Source organism: Procambarus clarkii, chromosome 48 (assembly GCF_040958095.1).
Source record: "Procambarus clarkii isolate CNS0578487 chromosome 48, FALCON_Pclarkii_2.0, whole genome shotgun sequence".
NCBI classification, from domain to species: Eukaryota; Metazoa; Arthropoda; class Malacostraca; order Decapoda; family Cambaridae; genus Procambarus; species Procambarus clarkii.
Window position 1 is genome coordinate 10,343,298 of NC_091197.1, and position 16,875 is coordinate 10,360,172.

A 16,875-nucleotide genomic window follows, 5' to 3' on the forward strand; every position below is an offset into this window, starting at 1 on the left:
TAGCGAGTCTCATACTATAGTGGGTCTCATATTAGAGTAGACCTCATACTAGAGTGGGTCTCATACTACAGCAGGTTTCATACTAAATTGGGTCTCATACTACAGCAGGTTTCATAATAAAGTGGGTTTCAAACTAGAGCATAGGTCTCGTACTAGAGCGGGTTTCATACTAGAGTAGATCTCATACTAGAGTGGGTTTCATACTATAGTGGGTCTCATACTATAGTGGGTCTCATACTAGAGTAGATCTCATACGAGAGTAGGTTTCATACTAGAGTCGGTCTCATACTAGGGCTAGTCTCATGCTAGAGCTGGTCTCATACAAAAGCAGGTCTCATACGGTCTCATACTAGAGAGGGCATGTATACAAGAGATGGTCTCATACTAGAGTTGGTCTCTTCATACTAGAGCGGGTCTCATACTAGAGCGAGTCTCATACTAAAGCGAGTCTCATACTATGCAGGGTTTCATACTATGCTAGGTCCATACCATACCTTGAGGTTTTCCGATGATCAATGTCCTCGCAGCCCTATCTTTGACCAGGTCTCCTGGTTGGTTGGTTGGTTGTCTGTTCACCTTTAGATGCAGCTTCAAGCATACTTAAGAATCACTGCCTAGTTGAAGGTTGGTTGTCTGATTCAAGGTGTTTCAAACACCTTCATTTGAAGATGTTTTTCAAGTTCTCACTTAAGGACCAACTGTTCCTGGTACCTTAAAAGATATGAATATTTTTCCTTGCAATGTTTAACAAAGATATTTTGTTACTCCTGCCATGCCTTTATAATAATGAACATGTGATGTTCATTACATTACTGGTGAAAAAAAATATCTCAACTCAGAGAGTGGAAATTCCCCCGAAAGCAGGCACTGTTACATAATCAAAACCCATTTTAAAGATATCATCTCCATGTTGTCTCGGGTAAAAGATGACATACACGTTTGACAGTGTCCATAGTAATCGATTAGGCCACTTTAATAGCATCTTAAAACTGTATATAACTTGCTTGATCCAGTGCAGGTGATATTTCACAGCCTTAGTCAGGTAGTGTGAGAACATGAACCTCATTTCCAAACAAAATGAGGGAGTAAAAGAAGCCAAAATCTTGCCAGTATTATAGCCCTTCGAACCGCATTTATTGTCTTGAAAGATGAAGGATCATATGTCAGATTATGAGTACCTGTATTTAAAAGACCTAAATATAGTTCAATCACAAGAGGGTGATCAATAATTTAAGAAGACATGTTGATAACATCAGCAACACTTGTGTCACACACAGGAACCAACAGCAACACTGGTGTGTGTCCATTGTGTTGATAACACTACTGACTTCAACCCACCTGACTGACCTCACTCCTCCGTGTTGACCCTCTTATAACACCAGTCCTGTGTTTATAGAATTTAGACTCTCCGTTAGACTTGGTAAAGCACTTACAGACAAAACAATCTACCTTTCACATCTACTTTCATCACGATGTTGCTCTGCAGCATTGTTAACATTTTCTGCTTTTTCTCTCTTTTTTTTTTTTTTTTTTTACTATGTCAGGTCTGACACTAATAATAATTTGAAAATTGCTATGCTTTCCAATAAACTAAAACCAATATGTAACCAAGCTGCATCTGATATCACAAGCTTACATATATGGCAGTAAAGCCAGTCTTCGTCTTTATAGATTGGTAATGATCCTGTTTCAAGTTAAAGACTTCCTTGTCATGTTAGGAAGCAAAAGTCCAAGAAGTCCCCCACCTGCAAAATAATAAAACCATATTAATACTCTCTATACTGTTATTATATCTATGAACTGTGAAATTCAATCCAAAATGAACTCAATCTATAAATAACTGTTACAATATTTATTTATAGAATTTCTGGTTCTTCAGCCCTTTCACTGCAGCACCTCATTGTTCATATTATTCTCACCAAAGGTTGAAAATCTACCTTTAAATGTAAGGAAACTCAACCTTTTATTGGATTCCTCGGTGGCTTCCCGACCTCTCCACCTGGTATCCTCCAAACGTAGTGTACCACACTAAGTTCCAACAAAACACCTATACCTACCAGAAACTGGGACCAGAATCTTGCCCCCCACCCCTCCCCTTCAATAAAGGCATAGGGAAGTCTGGGGATACACGATCACCACAGTAACAAAGGGAAATCTACCACAAAGATAAAACAAGAAACTGGTTAGACAACATTTGTAACCTTAATGTGAACAATGTACACACTTGTAGTCTCGGTACAGCTACTAGTTAGCACACCTTATTCACAGCCAGATGACAGCTCCAGCAACTAGAGAGTCACAGCTAGCTACCGGTCATTCATACATTTGGTGCAGTTCCTCCGGATACCTCACAGCTCTGCAGTCATTAGTTCTCAGCTAAGTTCTGGCTTCCTTTTTTGGACCTTGTCCTGTGCAAGGACATGTACTTGTTATATTTGTTCTATTTCAGGCTTCACATGAGTGCTATTTTGTGGCAACTTGTAACATATACCCCCAATTTCTTGTTCACCTCGGTTGTAAAGTATATAGCCAGAGTTGCCTTCTCTAGATGACACAAGCAATGCCCCTGAATTTGGTCAGGGTACTCTTCCAGGAGAGTTTGAGAATCCACCCCTTGAGATCCACTCCTAACAAGGAGCCTGACAGTTGGTAGTGCATGTGCCTTGGCTCCTCTGCAGATCCAGTAGTTGATGTCGGGAAGGGGGGGGGGGTTCAATTATGAGTGGATATTTTGGAGATATTGAAGGTGGCTGCACTGTTTTCCTGCAGCAGTTGTGGTGGAGGCTGTGCCCTGGTTGTTTCCCATTTTCCTGAAGGTTGTGGGGAGGTCTTTTCTGTGGAAAGCCCTTTGTGGCTCCCTGAAGCTATCACACTGAGATGGCTCTCAACTACTAAATCACATCAGTTGTGAATTTCTGTTTGGTCTACCAGGGACCAGAACCAGAACCCGGCCTTTCCCCTCCCTCCCTCACAGATGCACAGAGAGCTGGTGACACTTCACCACCTCACCAGGAAAGCATCCAGAAAGTCAGCAAAAAAATACAGACCACTCTGGGGTTCAGAGACCGAAGCCTCAAAACTGCCAAATGAACTCCCCCAACAATATAAACAACTGATCAAATCTCTAGAAACAAGCATGCACTCATTCACTCCAACCCTCCTACTTATTTGGGGGAAGGGGAGGGGGCGGGACAAATGCTGTCTGCTGGCAGGGCCATCAGTTCTGTCACCTTTGTTACCTCTCCTCCATTCTGTAGTTCGGAACACTCAGGATTCCTTGTCAGTTTTAAAGTGGTTGTGCAACAACTTGCTTTTGCCTGCATGATATTCCCACTGGATATGTTTGGCTAAGTGCACTATCCCAGTTTCTCCTGGGAAAGTTGGCTAAACCTCTGCAAGAGCCATCATGTCCCATTATTGGTAGTTCTGTGATGCTTTCTCTGTTACCACTAACCTCCTTGGGCTTCATGGAGTTTAAAGCCATGGTATCTTTCTCTCGTGATCTCCTTATTTCTGGACACATCAGCTGTCAGCTGAGGTCCATTTCTGGGACCCACCTCCTGGCTGTTCTGGACCATTGGGCAGTTCATCTTCAGCAAATGTACTTTACAGTTTACAAGTTTTAGCCGTTTGGTTTGATCTATGGTGTGTTTGTCTTAGCACACCATGTTGTGACTCCACTCCACCTACAACCAGAGCATGTGAATTCAATCTTTTCTGCTGTAGTTGCAGAGGCTACAATCTCGTAGTGAGTGGTGCTAACTAGCAGCCAGATCAAGAAAACAAATATGTACAGTTTGCATGTGGGTTGCAGGTGTTGTCCAAGCAGCTGTTTGTTTTGTGAATTACAGTTCAGGTTGTCTTTCCCTCAGTACTGTGGTGATTTTGTATCCCCCTGACTTCCTATGTCTCTAATGAGGAGGCCAAATTCTGGATCTGGTCTCCAGTAGGCCTTTCCTGTTCATGAAGGTCTGGTGTGGTCCCAAAGACTTGGAGGATTACAGGTGGGTAGCTCAAGGATCCAGCAGGAGGAGGCATTTCATTACATTCAATGCTGGATTTTTAACAGTTCTTTATGAAAATGTATGTACAGTATTTACACAGTAAAGAAAATAATTACATGTACTTACCAATTAAGAGGAAAGCAACCATAAAAAGTGGAATAGCACAATACACATCCACAAGATAGCCAAACACCACATTGCCCAATATAGCCCCTATTCGAGCAGCCAACAAGGTTACAGCCAAGGCTGTTGACCTGTAAAAAACAAATGGACAATTAAAAACAATCATATGGATTATAGTTACCATCCCACAGTCCCACCCACCTCGGGATTGAGATCACCGAAACAAAAGTTCTTGGTTAGATTTAACCTTCGACAGAAACTTTTCTGTAAAAAAGAACCTCTCTTTCAGTATCTTGCTAGGTTTAGTGGCCAGATTTGAGATCAGTGTCTGACTTCATAATCAAAAAGACATTGGCCATAAAGTCTGATATGGACACTATGGAATTTACTGAGCTCAATGCCCAGTAAACAGGTCACCATTATTGGCTTGTTGCAGCCAAGTTAGTAGAAAAATGTGATTGTAACTGAGGAGGACAGTGGGTGGCAGAGGAGTATGATATTGGTGCTAGTGCTGTTCCTGACATAATATAAGTAAAGGAGGCAGAAGATATGCAGTAGTTTGTGGGTAAAATAGAGAGCAGTGGTGGAAAAAGAGGTTACATAAAATGCATTAAAACTATCTAAACACTTAACCATGAGAACTGAGAATCTGATGGCCAAAGATTTAACAGAACCATAACAGACATCATGCCAATATTATAACTGCATTTTGCTGCACCGGGGTTATCAATGCCAGCCTGCCATTAAAAAACTAGCATTGAATGTAATGAAACTCCTTTTTCTGGGTGAGCCCTAGAGGCTTCCTTACTCCAGGGAGCCAACGGAGCTCCCCTCAAAAAATAAGGCAATACAGTAAACAAATTAATGGCATAATTATTATTTATATGCATATAACTTCTTTATTTATGTACAAGATATAAGTCACAGTAACGTGCCTAAAAATTTAGACACCCAACCCACAAGTCTGAAAATTTTACAATGATCCAGGATGGACAAAAATGTTGTCACCTCCTTTGTTTTCAGATTTGTGGGTTAGGTGGGGTTAAATAATGTATTAATATATACATTTGTTATATATTTTTGTATATGCTGAAACATTTATTATATCATTTGCTACAAGAAAAAATTGAAAATTATTTGGAAATCTGGATTGGATCCAGAATGATATGATTCATGTTTTGGAGATAGGAGTGTATTTTGTATGTGGCAACTTAAGTCTAATTTGTTACCTATAATTACCTAAGTGTATTTGCCAAAGTCTAGTTACAGGATGAGAGCTATGCTCGTGGTGTTCCATCTTCACAGCACTCTTTGTCATATACCACTTTGAAACTACTGACAGTTTTGGCCTCCACCATGCCTTGTACTGTGCACCCAAAGGAATGAGCCCCACCCCTGACCCTGGGTGGTGGTGAGCACTGGCCACAAAGCACCAACCCAGAGCCAAGGCACTGAGTTATTGGGAAGAGTGGCATCACATGACTGCCCCCCAAAAAGCCTGAAAGGGAAGCTACAGAAGCAAGAGCTGGCAAAAGGTAGATGGGACCCAAACCCGCTGGTACTGGTAGTAGCATAACAGTCAGAACCAGGAAAACCGGTACAATGCTTGAAGTCAAACTTTGCCCAGTGGGAAAACCATGCATGCAAAATTTTGGCTCCTGCGCACAGCTCGACCAACTGACGACTCACCTGACGAAGCTGTTAAGCAAGGCCATCGAAGGCAGGGACCTAGAAACTGGCCAAGAGTCCCAAACTATGCTTATTCAAGTCTGAACCTGAGATGGAACCAATTGGGCGAACCTCCAGAACCTTCAGTTCCTCTTGAACCTCCAGTTCACCAGGAACCTGAACCCAGTTAACTGGGGAAGATTGACTGCGAGGCCAACACCAGCAAATCATCTAGGTAGTCCAACACGAAACCTCCCCAGAGAGATGCAGCCAAGCCACAACGACCCAGGTTAACCTAGTAAACACACTAAAGCCAGCCAATCTATGGTCTACTGTAGGGTCCATGATGTTCATAAGGTCTTGGCTTTAGCCAGTTTTCGCCAATATGTCATGAGCTGATATTCCGCCTCAGGGGTTTCAAGACCTAATAGGGTCTTGGAGGCTAGGTAAGTCTAGCCTCCAGACTTACTATTGGCAAGTCCTATTTGGTCTTGTGTTGCCCTGGACCAGGTAACCTGGCCTGGTGTTTCTTCTTCAACTTTGTAACTGTCACCTATCATCTTTTCTGGTAACTTCCATTTGTTTCTTCTTCCCTGTTGTTAGTTAGCTTCAGAGAAGCCACCAAGGGATTGCCTCAGAAAACCAGCACTGAATGTAATAAACACCCCTCTCTGGGTGAACCCCAGTGGCTCCCTAACTCCCTTCTTTTCCCCCTACTAGGTGTGTTGGTTTTGTAACCCATCTCCAACTGACCGCTTGGAATGCCAGCTTGGCTGGGACATATGCGCTTGGGGTGTTTCTTACCCAGTTTCCTATGAACCATATTGTTTTGAGTGACTCTTCTCCTGTGTCTGTTAGAATTTTCAGTGCTTTTTTTTCCATGAACCAAGCAGTTGTCTGTAATTTCTGATCAGCTGTCTGGGTACTTTCTTGAGGATGGTTGTAACAATCTCCAGCTCCTTGTGCCTCTTTTTCTAGGAGGCCAGATTTTGGCTCTGGTCCACAGAAGAACAACAGGATGCCCATGACTGATGTGACTAAGTATTGGTAACCTATAACAGTGACATAGCTTCAAGGAGTCACCAAGGGGCTTCCCCAGAAATGTTCATTTGTTTCTTAGTGAAAAATGGAAAGGAGTATTTCCAATTGCACACACACTCACTGTCCAAAACAATAGCAGTTCTTTAACAAAAATAAAATAATATAAAACTCCCTAAACCATACCGTAGATGTGTGGGAAACAGTTCTGCACCAAGACAGTCAAGAGCATTGAAACCCATAGTTGAGACAGCTCCAAAAACACAGCCAAGTATAAGGTTGTCAGTTGCTGTCTTCACAAAATATACACCAAATGCTGCACAACCAGAGAGCACCATACTGAAAACTGAGAGGAAAAGGTTGTTAGTAGTCACCTATACAAAACATGTACTAAAAACTGCCCTACAGAGAGCACCACAATGAAGGCTGAGATATATGAAGTCAGGGTTAAAAACACCATCATAACCTAGTTGATCATCCTTAATTTTCCTACTTGGCAAACTCTACAATCACTGTTATACTAATAGAATATTATGAAATGATTCCTATGTTCTAGATCCAGTACTTCGTCCTGAATTTTTCTACCACTCATGTCTTTATTTAATAATACTGCACTCTTCACAGTTATTGATTCCCTTATTCTATTAAGTTTTCAAAATGGATTACTTCCAAATCTGCCAGATCATAACCTGAATGGTCTAAACCTACATTGTAATTATCCCAAGATCTAAATCATTTTTAATACACAATCAACCTTTAAATCTTAACAGGTCTACATTGCTGATACTATACAATGAGCTTTGACAAATTTGACGTAGTGATGCCCCACAAGTTTTATTTTGAGATATCATATCAAGCCAAATTATTGGCTTGATCAGATTAACAATATCAAACAAAATCTTAACATAAAAAGAGCTTTAAGAATAGGTAGTAGTTGTAGTTGTCATTGCTGCCACCATCATTATTTTATTCTACTTCTAAAACCCTAAAATTATCTGCAAATATCTTGCTTATTATAATAGTCAAAGCCATATACAGAATTGTACTAAAATAATATTAATGACATTATATAGTATATTATATAATACAAATAATTCATGAATAAATGCTCACAGCCTCTCACATACCAAGAAAAAATTTCCTCCCAAGGCTATCCATATAGAAAATGGTCCACAAATTAGACGGCAGAGGAGCTACAGCAGTGATGAGTGTATTGAGTAGAGCTTTTGGATCCACAGCTGGCTCATTTGACTCACATGGGGATTGCTCAATGGTATTGTTTCCCTGAAAGTTTGTGAGTTTGCACACACTCACCTGCAAATAAATACAACAACATATACAGCAATGTATTAAAAGAAAACATAAAATAAAAGAAATCAAGATATGTAGTGAATATGTGGGCCTGCGGGCTGCTCCAAACAACGGCCTGTTGGACCAAGTTATCACAAGTCGAGCCTGGCCTCAGGCCGGACTCCGGGAGTAGAACTCCCAGAACCCTCTCCAGGTATGCTCCAGGTATACTGTAATTGGGAAGCTTTAGCCGTTTATAGCATACACGAAGGGCTGATGAAGGTACAGCATATCCAATGCAACATTGAATATTGCAGAGGCAGAGACTGGCCCCTTCACAGAGGTGAAGAGGGCAGGTGACACTGACACCTCACCAGGAAAGGCACCTAGAAAGTCAGTGAACCAATACAGACTACTGCTGGGTTCAAAGGAGACCGAAGACTCACAATCCACTTGATGAACTCCCACAACAAAGTAAACAATCAAATCTTTCGAAACAAGGATGCATTCGTTCACTCCACCCTCTCCCACTCGTTTGGGTGAGGTGCTTAGAACAATGAAACATTCTGTTTTTGTTATTAGTACACTACATATACACATTATATATAACTACTGTATCTACATTTTCAGGCACCATCAAAAATCACTAAGCAGTTCTGGTGGGTGTATGGAGGTAATAATCTTGTAACCAGTTATCAGGATTTATCCTAACCCCACATGTTTTGTGCAAAACTGTAACTGCACATACTAAATATATTATTTTCTCTATATTTCTAATGTTTTTACCATTGTTTTTTCAAATGCAATGATTCATTGGGCTATCAATAAAGTTATTTTTATCACAAAACTTGTAGAACATTGGTACACATACATTTGTGTCACTAACATGCACACAACATTATATTCATTGAACAATAAAACATACAGTTTTTGCTGTTATAACACTATATACACACATGTTATATATAACTATCTACATTTGTATGCACCATAATGAACCACTAAGCAGTTCTGGTGAGTGCTGGTAATGAAATCGAATACATATTATTGGATTTCACCATAATGAAATCCAATATAATTCAGCGTGTTGTGCTGAAATACAGCGCCACAAACTACACCACCTGACTCGGCAAAATGCCCCCCCATTATACTACATACATTGCTAATGCCTGACACAACATTGTCATTAAAGTATTCAGAATTACACATACCCTGTCATCTGGATGATCATTGTAGAACTGCTCAAGGCGATTGAAAAGCTCAGGAAACCATAACCAGAGCCCATAGTACCTATAACAGTGATTCAATATAACATTAAACTTTAAACCTGTGATATGACAACTGTGTAAAATATGCTAAAATAAAATGGATAAAATTCATTATGAAATATTTATCACTGTCGTATGGTATACAGCCAAGACATTTTGGATGCAGTTACAGTTTACACAATATTTTATATCCATAATCAACTACACCGATCACCTCTGCTGGCTACAGTGAATTGTAAGGTTAGCAAGTGTGTACAGTACCAAGATGGTTTGATCATGTTGAATGAGTGAATGATCATTTGAGATGAGGTGAATGTATTTGAGTGAACTAGATGATAATTCATAATTTAATTAATAATATAAGAACAATAATATAATAATAACGATAATAAGAAGGAATATATTTCTTATTTTAATAATATAAACAATAATATAAGTGCGATAAGGATAAGAAGACCAAATGTAAACTGTGTCAACAAAATTATTCGCACACCCTCCGTCACTATGTGATGAAGTGCGAAAAGATATGTGAATTTAGAGACAATTCTATAACCAATGTTCCAGCGATGTGTAAATATTTCATTCAAAATGATCTGCTACCAGAAATTTTAGCCAATTATCCCCAGTTTGCAAACTGTAGGTAGTAATTAAGTGATTGTAACCTATCCACCGCTGCCCACTGGATGGGGGGGCGGTGTGCAGGACAAACATATAAATTGTGACTCTAGCTCTTCACATATGTCAGTTGCTTAATTTAGAAACTGTACTTGTGGTCGATCTCGAACCCATTGTTGATGTGACGACTTATATTGAATTTTGTAACTAGCTCATCAAGATTGTAACTTGCTTAGCTAAATGAATTGTGGAGTTCAGTCCCTGAGCCCATTATGTGCCTCTGTAACCCCTTTTCACTACCGCCCACAAGATGGGTATGGGGTGCATAATAAATGAACTAAACTAACTACTAAAGTACGTTGATGCACCAAGGTACATAATTATGGTTGGGTGGTATTTGAAATGAGTTGTAACCAACTGCAAAATCTGTAAAAAATATATATAACATTTCTACGTACCCAAATTGTATAGCAAAATTAATTAGTAGCATGATAACCGTGATCCGCAGAAGAGAGCGGCCAAACAGAGCATTGGTTTGATGAAAAGTAAGAGAGAAAGCTTTTTTAAAGGACTTCCAGAAGCCCTGGTTGATGGTAGCTTGCACTCTCAGTCCAGATGGGTTAATTAATACAATCTGCAAAGAAAATACAACTAATAAAGTTGCCTTAAAATTACTAAAGCTACTACAGTATTAACTACAATATGGTTTGCAAATATGAACATCAGAAATCAACAAAATTATAAATAATCTGTAGAATTTAAACAAATTAAACGAGAAATGGCTGTGCACGACACATCAAGACTGTCTGGTGATTTTAGTAACATATATATAATCTATTAGTCAGACTTTACAAATTTATGCTTTCAGAAAGTTGAGAAAATGTTGGTTAAAGTTGACAGAGTATCCAAGTTATTGCCTGATTTACTAAGTAACATACAGTGGTAAGGACAAAATCTCAAAAAGTACATTCCTTGCCCAGCATTCTAGATAAAAGCATTTTTTTCTCAGGTTCGCTAGGAGAATTCGGGTGGTTCTTGGCTCATTTCCTAGATTTTCAAGATGCCTATGGGTGCATTCCCATCCATCCAGAGTTCAGGGATTGACTGGTATTCATTGTGGGGCATCTCTTGAACAACTTACATGTTCTGCAGTTTAGCTTGAACTTGGCCTACAGGACATTCACCAGAATGACCTGCATGGTTCTTTAGTGTATCTGTTGGGGACCCACATTCTTGGGTTTCTTGTCAACTGGAGGAGGTCTCAATTGTGCCCTCTCAAGTTCAGACTTGGTTAGGCCTGGTCTGGGATGTCAGGAGAGCCTCCATCTAGCCCTGTGGAAGTTACATGTTCACCAGTCTGGTGTCACCGAGTGTTTGATTTTCCTGTCAGTCTGTCGAGCATCTGTTGGGCAGTCTTTTTATTTTTGGGGGGCATAGAAGGCTTTGGTTTTGTGGCATCCTCACTATGCATTGTTTGAGCTGTTTAAAGATGCATCAGATCATTGCTATCTGAGGCCTCATCAAGCATTCTTCGATTTCCAGCCAGGATTCTTTTTTTAGGCTCTAACCCCAGCACTGATGGGGTCAGGGTTCTACTCACTGGCAGTGTCTCGCATCTCTTGATGCTTGTTGCCTGCCATCGAGTGGTAGTCAGGCACACCACAGTTAGGGTACTTACCCTGCAACAATAATATTTAGCCTGGCTTCCATTGGAAGCTTTCTTTCTTTCTGCTTTCTTTCAAGCAGGCATTTATTTTGTTGCACTATGCTTGCCGATGGATTTTCCTAATTTTGTTTTTGATCTCTGATTTCCTGTTCTACTTGCCACATAAAGTGAGCCAGATTCTGGCTCTAGCTCCCAGCAGGTGACGAATGGTTCTCAGAGTCCTAGTATATTAGGCTAATGTTTAATGGAACCAGAGCTAAGCTCAAGGAGCTACTGGGTCCCCACAATAAAAGAGTATTTCATTATGTCCAAGCTTGATTTTTGTTTACACCATATCTTACCGGATATTTTGTGGGTGGCATCCGTTTATTCTGAGCAAATATTTCTTGGAGAACGGCTATAGTTTCATCATGACGTCCCCTAAGCAGCAGGTACATTGGAGATTCTGGGAGCCAAAGCATTAATATGGCAGTGCTGAAAGAAAGTATAAAATATTTTACATTACACAAGCAAATATGTACCGTATAATAAAAACTTTAGAAATTGGACATGTAAATGCAATTTGAGTATCTTGGTCTACATTAAAATTTAAAAACTACATTTCCCTTAGTATTCTAATGATAATGAAGACACTACCAATAAAAATGTTTACACATTTTGTAGCTATTTGGAAAAATTGTAACTGGATGATGTGGAAAAATAGTGAAAGAGGCTGACTAATTTAAATATCTTGGAAATGGGTGCAAACCAAACATGGAGCCGTGTTTGTAAGAAATACAGGAGAGAAGTTTAACAGGAATATGATAAGATCCCCCATAGAACATACGAGAGCAAGTTATTATGACTGCCAAAAGGAACGATACTTTCAGCGTCAGAACCATAATGGAAAGGGACACAGAAAATCTAACAAAATCCAGTGACCAGGAAGATATCAATAGCACATGACTAAGATAAAGATGACAAAACAGAAATACCATGATGGTCTTGAGCATGAGACAATGTTCCTTAAACATCCAAGACTTGTGGATGTCCGCTCGGCCACTGGCGCCGAGCGGACACACACACACCGGTGTGTGTGTGTGTATGTGAGTGTATGTATGTATGATTAAATGCAAACCTATGCATGAACCCAGCAATGTGCTGCAATTCCCTTTAACTAGTTGAGGTGCAACATGACATGTTCTATCATACAATTGTTTGCAACTGTGAGCTGAGCTCACCAATTGTGGGTCAGGTTGAGAGCAACTAGAGGCAAGCCAATGTTTCTCTCTCTGAGGACATTTTGTAGTTGTTTGACAGCAAGTGTGAATTGTATAGCATTTGGAAATTGTAAATTAATTATAATTTACTTAGCTTCCTCAAACAATCTAGTAGCCTGCTGCATTTACATTATTATCATTATTATTACCAGACATTAATGACTTTTTATGATGAAAGCAGAACTAGCAAGGCCTGTACATCATTTAATTCAGCACCTCAAGACATTTAAAAAGACCCTAATAAAAACACTCCTTAATGAACTTTGGGGTGAAGGGTAGACTCTATAGTATAACTATTACACACCAGTAATTCAACATCAATTATAACATTTAATTTCTTACATGAATGCAGGAAGAGCACACACCGTGAGGAAGATTCGCCAAGAGTTGTAAGAAAAGCTTGGGCTCACGAAGCCAATGTCATAGGGAATGATCGCTACAGCAAACACTGCAAGATCAAACGCATTAAACACAAATTAATATGGATGCACTTAAATATTTTATATGACATAACAAATACAATATAAAAATTAATATTCATGAAAAAGTAATGAAGCAACCATTACGAAGAAGTGAAAATTTACATCACACCATCACCAACTTGCATTTAACCTTACTGAAACACCTTATGCTTTAAAACCAAAATAGCTGTTTAACACAGTGACATAATTATTCTCAATGTATATACATGGCCAGAACATATTTTCAATCTTTTATTCAGATTTCCTACCCTGGGAACCACCGGGATCCAAGCCCAGGAACCACCAGGCTCCCCAGGCTAGAAACTACCAGGCCCCCCTGCCTGGAAACTACCAGGTCCCTTCCCTGGAAACTACCAGGGGCCCCCTGTCTGGAAACCACCAGGCCCCCCCAACCCAGGAATCACTGGGCTCCAAGCCTGGTGGTTGCCATGCCTGAAATCCTGATAATCAATGGGCCACTACTCCAGGTAACACCAGGCCCTCAGTTTAAGGATTTTCTGCCATACATCTAAGAAACCTTGTGGCAAGTAACCCAGGAAGTACTGAACATGCAACCCAAGATTCAGAAGTCATACAGTCCATTCACCAAATAGCCGGCAGTCGAGGAAGCAGTATGATCTGCAACCTGGAAACAATCAGGCATGCCACTCAAGAACTGCCAGATATGCAGTCCAGAGCCCAGAGTGATAATTCAGCACCAGGGCAGGAAAGCACAGTCCTGGAGCAAAGACCACAGTGCTGGAGTGCAACATCAGGACCTACAGGTGAACCTGCATATGGCCAGAGCAGGCAGTGCAGACACGCAACCAGTCTGACATCATACCAAGACGTATACATAGGTGGTGTGAACCCCTTACTCAGGGAATATGAAAAATATGAAAGGGATGGTCGTACCCCAACAAGGCTAGAGAAAAAACCAAACATAACAGTTGAAACAAAGCTGGGGCATCACACAATCAAATAGTCATGGGAATATCTCACAAACGTTCTACACATGGAATGGAAATGGAGAGTGCTGAGGGGTAAGGATGAGCTACGTGATGCAAGCAAAACACAACCTGTAACACCAAAGTCTGTCTTGGTAACACTGGCCAAAAGAGGGACTTCATGAGCTACAATCGCCACAAACGCAATAAGAGTTCCAATCGTAGGATGAAGAAAGTGACAAAATCTTTGTTATTAAGTAAAATGTATATAACAGAAAAGTATTACCATAAATGCAATAAGTAAATCCAAAAATAGCAATAAAGTGGTTACAAAAGTCAGTACATGCCTGCAACAAGAATATTTCCAACCATCCAGAAGGCAGCTATAACACTGAGTGCACCACCACGCTTGTTGGCAGGCTGAAATTCACTGATGTATGCCCATACTAATGGTATGCTTCCACCAACCCTAAAGAGTAAGAATAAAATATTTACCAATTGATATTATATATAAGTATAATGTATTTATATAATTTTATTTCATTGTAAAATATAATAAATCAATTCACAACTAAAATGTGATTTGAATCTGACATGGAATGACACAGAAAACAGTATTATCAAGAAATCTCCCCACTGTACAATAAAAATTAAATGTCATGGATATGAAGAAGTAAAAAAAAAACAGCATTGAATGTAATGAAACGCCATTTTCTGGGCGAGCCCTGGAGACTCCCTGGAGCTTATCGGGCTAATGTATGTTATATTAGACCGGGACATTAGCTATGGAGTTCAAACCTACCATGGACCATGAGCCAGAACCTGGCCCCTTCAGAGATGTTGCAGGGAGCAATGGCCTTGGAAACCCCCCCCTCGCGATTTGGGGTTTTCCTTATTTGAAATCGACCGGGGTTAGGCACCCAGAAAGGTAGGCATAACAAAACAAACCCCACATTGTAAGAAACTAACAGCAAAAACCGAACAGAGAGGAACTCCCTACAATCCCAAGGAAACAAGCAAACAAGCTACTGCTGCGCCGCTCGTCCGTGCAGCCCTCCCTCCCTGAGAGGGGGAGGGGGGGGGGCCAGACCTCACCGCGCCGGCTGCATAGCACTCCAGTTCGGAAGCTAAGCTTCAACAAACGTAAAAAAAATGCCGACTGGTGGGAGGGAGGGTTGCCAGGGAGCCTCCGGGGCTCACCCAGAAAATGGCGTTTCATTACATTCAACGCTGGTTTTCTGTGGGGAACCCCTATGGCTCCCTGGAGCTTCATACCCATAGAGAAGGAAAAGAAAGGGCTGACCCGGGAGGCGGCCGCCACAAATTCCGCAACGCGAAGTCGAGACAAAAGGCTGCAACCTGCGACCCAAAGCAACACCAGAACACCCAGGAGCAGACATGCTAACAAAATAACGGGCGGCCACGAACCTGTACGACCTCCAAATCCCTGCCCCCTAAATGAGCCCAAGACACGTTACCAAACACGGCAGCGAAAGCTGCAAATGTCCGAACTGCACGAGCGCGAGGATAGACCGCAGGCTGGCTAGACCTGGGAGACCCGAGCCCTGAAACAGGGAACAAGGGAAACCAGATCAACACAAAGCTCGTCCCTGGTGTCAGAAACCGAGGTGCACAGATAATGGCGAAAAGCCATAACAGGACATGAACACATGATGCACCCCCGGACTGACCAACCAAGTATCAATGACCCATAGACATCTTGTTCATCGCCATAAAAAAAAAAAAGAAGACAGCTGCAAATGAATAAACTGACTATCAGGACCAAAAGAGCAGAAACCCTTGCGCTGGAGGAGAGCATGAAACTCACCAACCCGACCCCCAGAGGCCACTGCCAGCAAAAACAGAGCCTTGGAAAAACAACCATAACTGATGGGGTGGTCGCCATAAACCAAGGAGAAGACAGAAAAGAGAGTCCCTGGTCCAAGGACCTGGACAGCTCAGGCAGCGCATGAGCAGGCCGGAGGTGAAACAATGCACAAAAAAACTTTCAAAATGCGGCTAAGTGACATCCTCCCCGAACGCAAGCTGAAGCGGTTCTGCCAGTACCGCACAATAAGAGGCAACAATATTGAGCATCAAATGACAGTTCTGAAAAGCCAAGAGAGAAAGGATAAAACAACCCTATCAGAAATCAAAGACAACCTACGAAGAGAGAGAAAATGGCGAAAAGAACGCCAGGAAACTTCATATTGTCACCGAGACGAAGCTCGCAGGTGAGACACCATCAATGAAGCCACCTGATCACCATACAAGTGGTGACATACCCACGTCAAAAAGACCAGATGCCAAGAGCGGAGGAGTAAACCAAACCAGCATTGTACCGGACTGGTCCAATCTGCTGAAAGAGGCGGAGCCGCAAAAAACGCCCTGGGTTTGAACACCGAGCAAACAGTGCCTGAAACCAATGGTGGGCCGGCCACCAAGGAGCCACCAGGACGACTCTCCCAAGGTAAGTCTCCAAACCAGCCAGGACCCAAAGCAACAGCTGGACCTGGGGAAGAGGTATAAATAACCC

The 16,875-nt window shown here is 41.3% G+C and overlaps 1 protein-coding gene across 2 annotated transcripts in view; it reads right to left on the reverse strand.

The window, feature by feature from the left end:
* Window positions 1-1,504: 1,504 nt before the first annotated feature.
* The window catches only part of LOC138349691 (synaptic vesicle glycoprotein 2B-like), a 30,682-nt gene continuing 15,311 nt past the window's right edge, over window positions 1,505-16,875 (reverse strand). The window contains exons 5-13 of one of the 2 annotated variants that reach the window (XM_069302595.1): window positions 14,687-14,808; window positions 13,274-13,379; window positions 12,014-12,146; window positions 10,465-10,640; window positions 9,335-9,413; window positions 7,961-8,147; window positions 7,020-7,179; window positions 4,131-4,258; window positions 1,505-1,745 (exon numbers count right to left, since the gene is read on the reverse strand). In XM_069302595.1, coding sequence (XP_069158696.1) covers window positions 1,690-1,745; window positions 4,131-4,258; window positions 7,020-7,179; window positions 7,961-8,147; window positions 9,335-9,413; window positions 10,465-10,640; window positions 12,014-12,146; window positions 13,274-13,379; window positions 14,687-14,808 — 1,147 coding nt within the window. In that variant the 3' untranslated portion in view covers window positions 1,505-1,689. The remainder of the gene's footprint in view (window positions 1,746-4,130; window positions 4,259-7,019; window positions 7,180-7,960; window positions 8,148-9,334; window positions 9,414-10,464; window positions 10,641-12,013; window positions 12,147-13,273; window positions 13,380-14,686; window positions 14,809-16,875) is intronic. The other variant, XM_069302594.1, reaches the window with a different exon arrangement.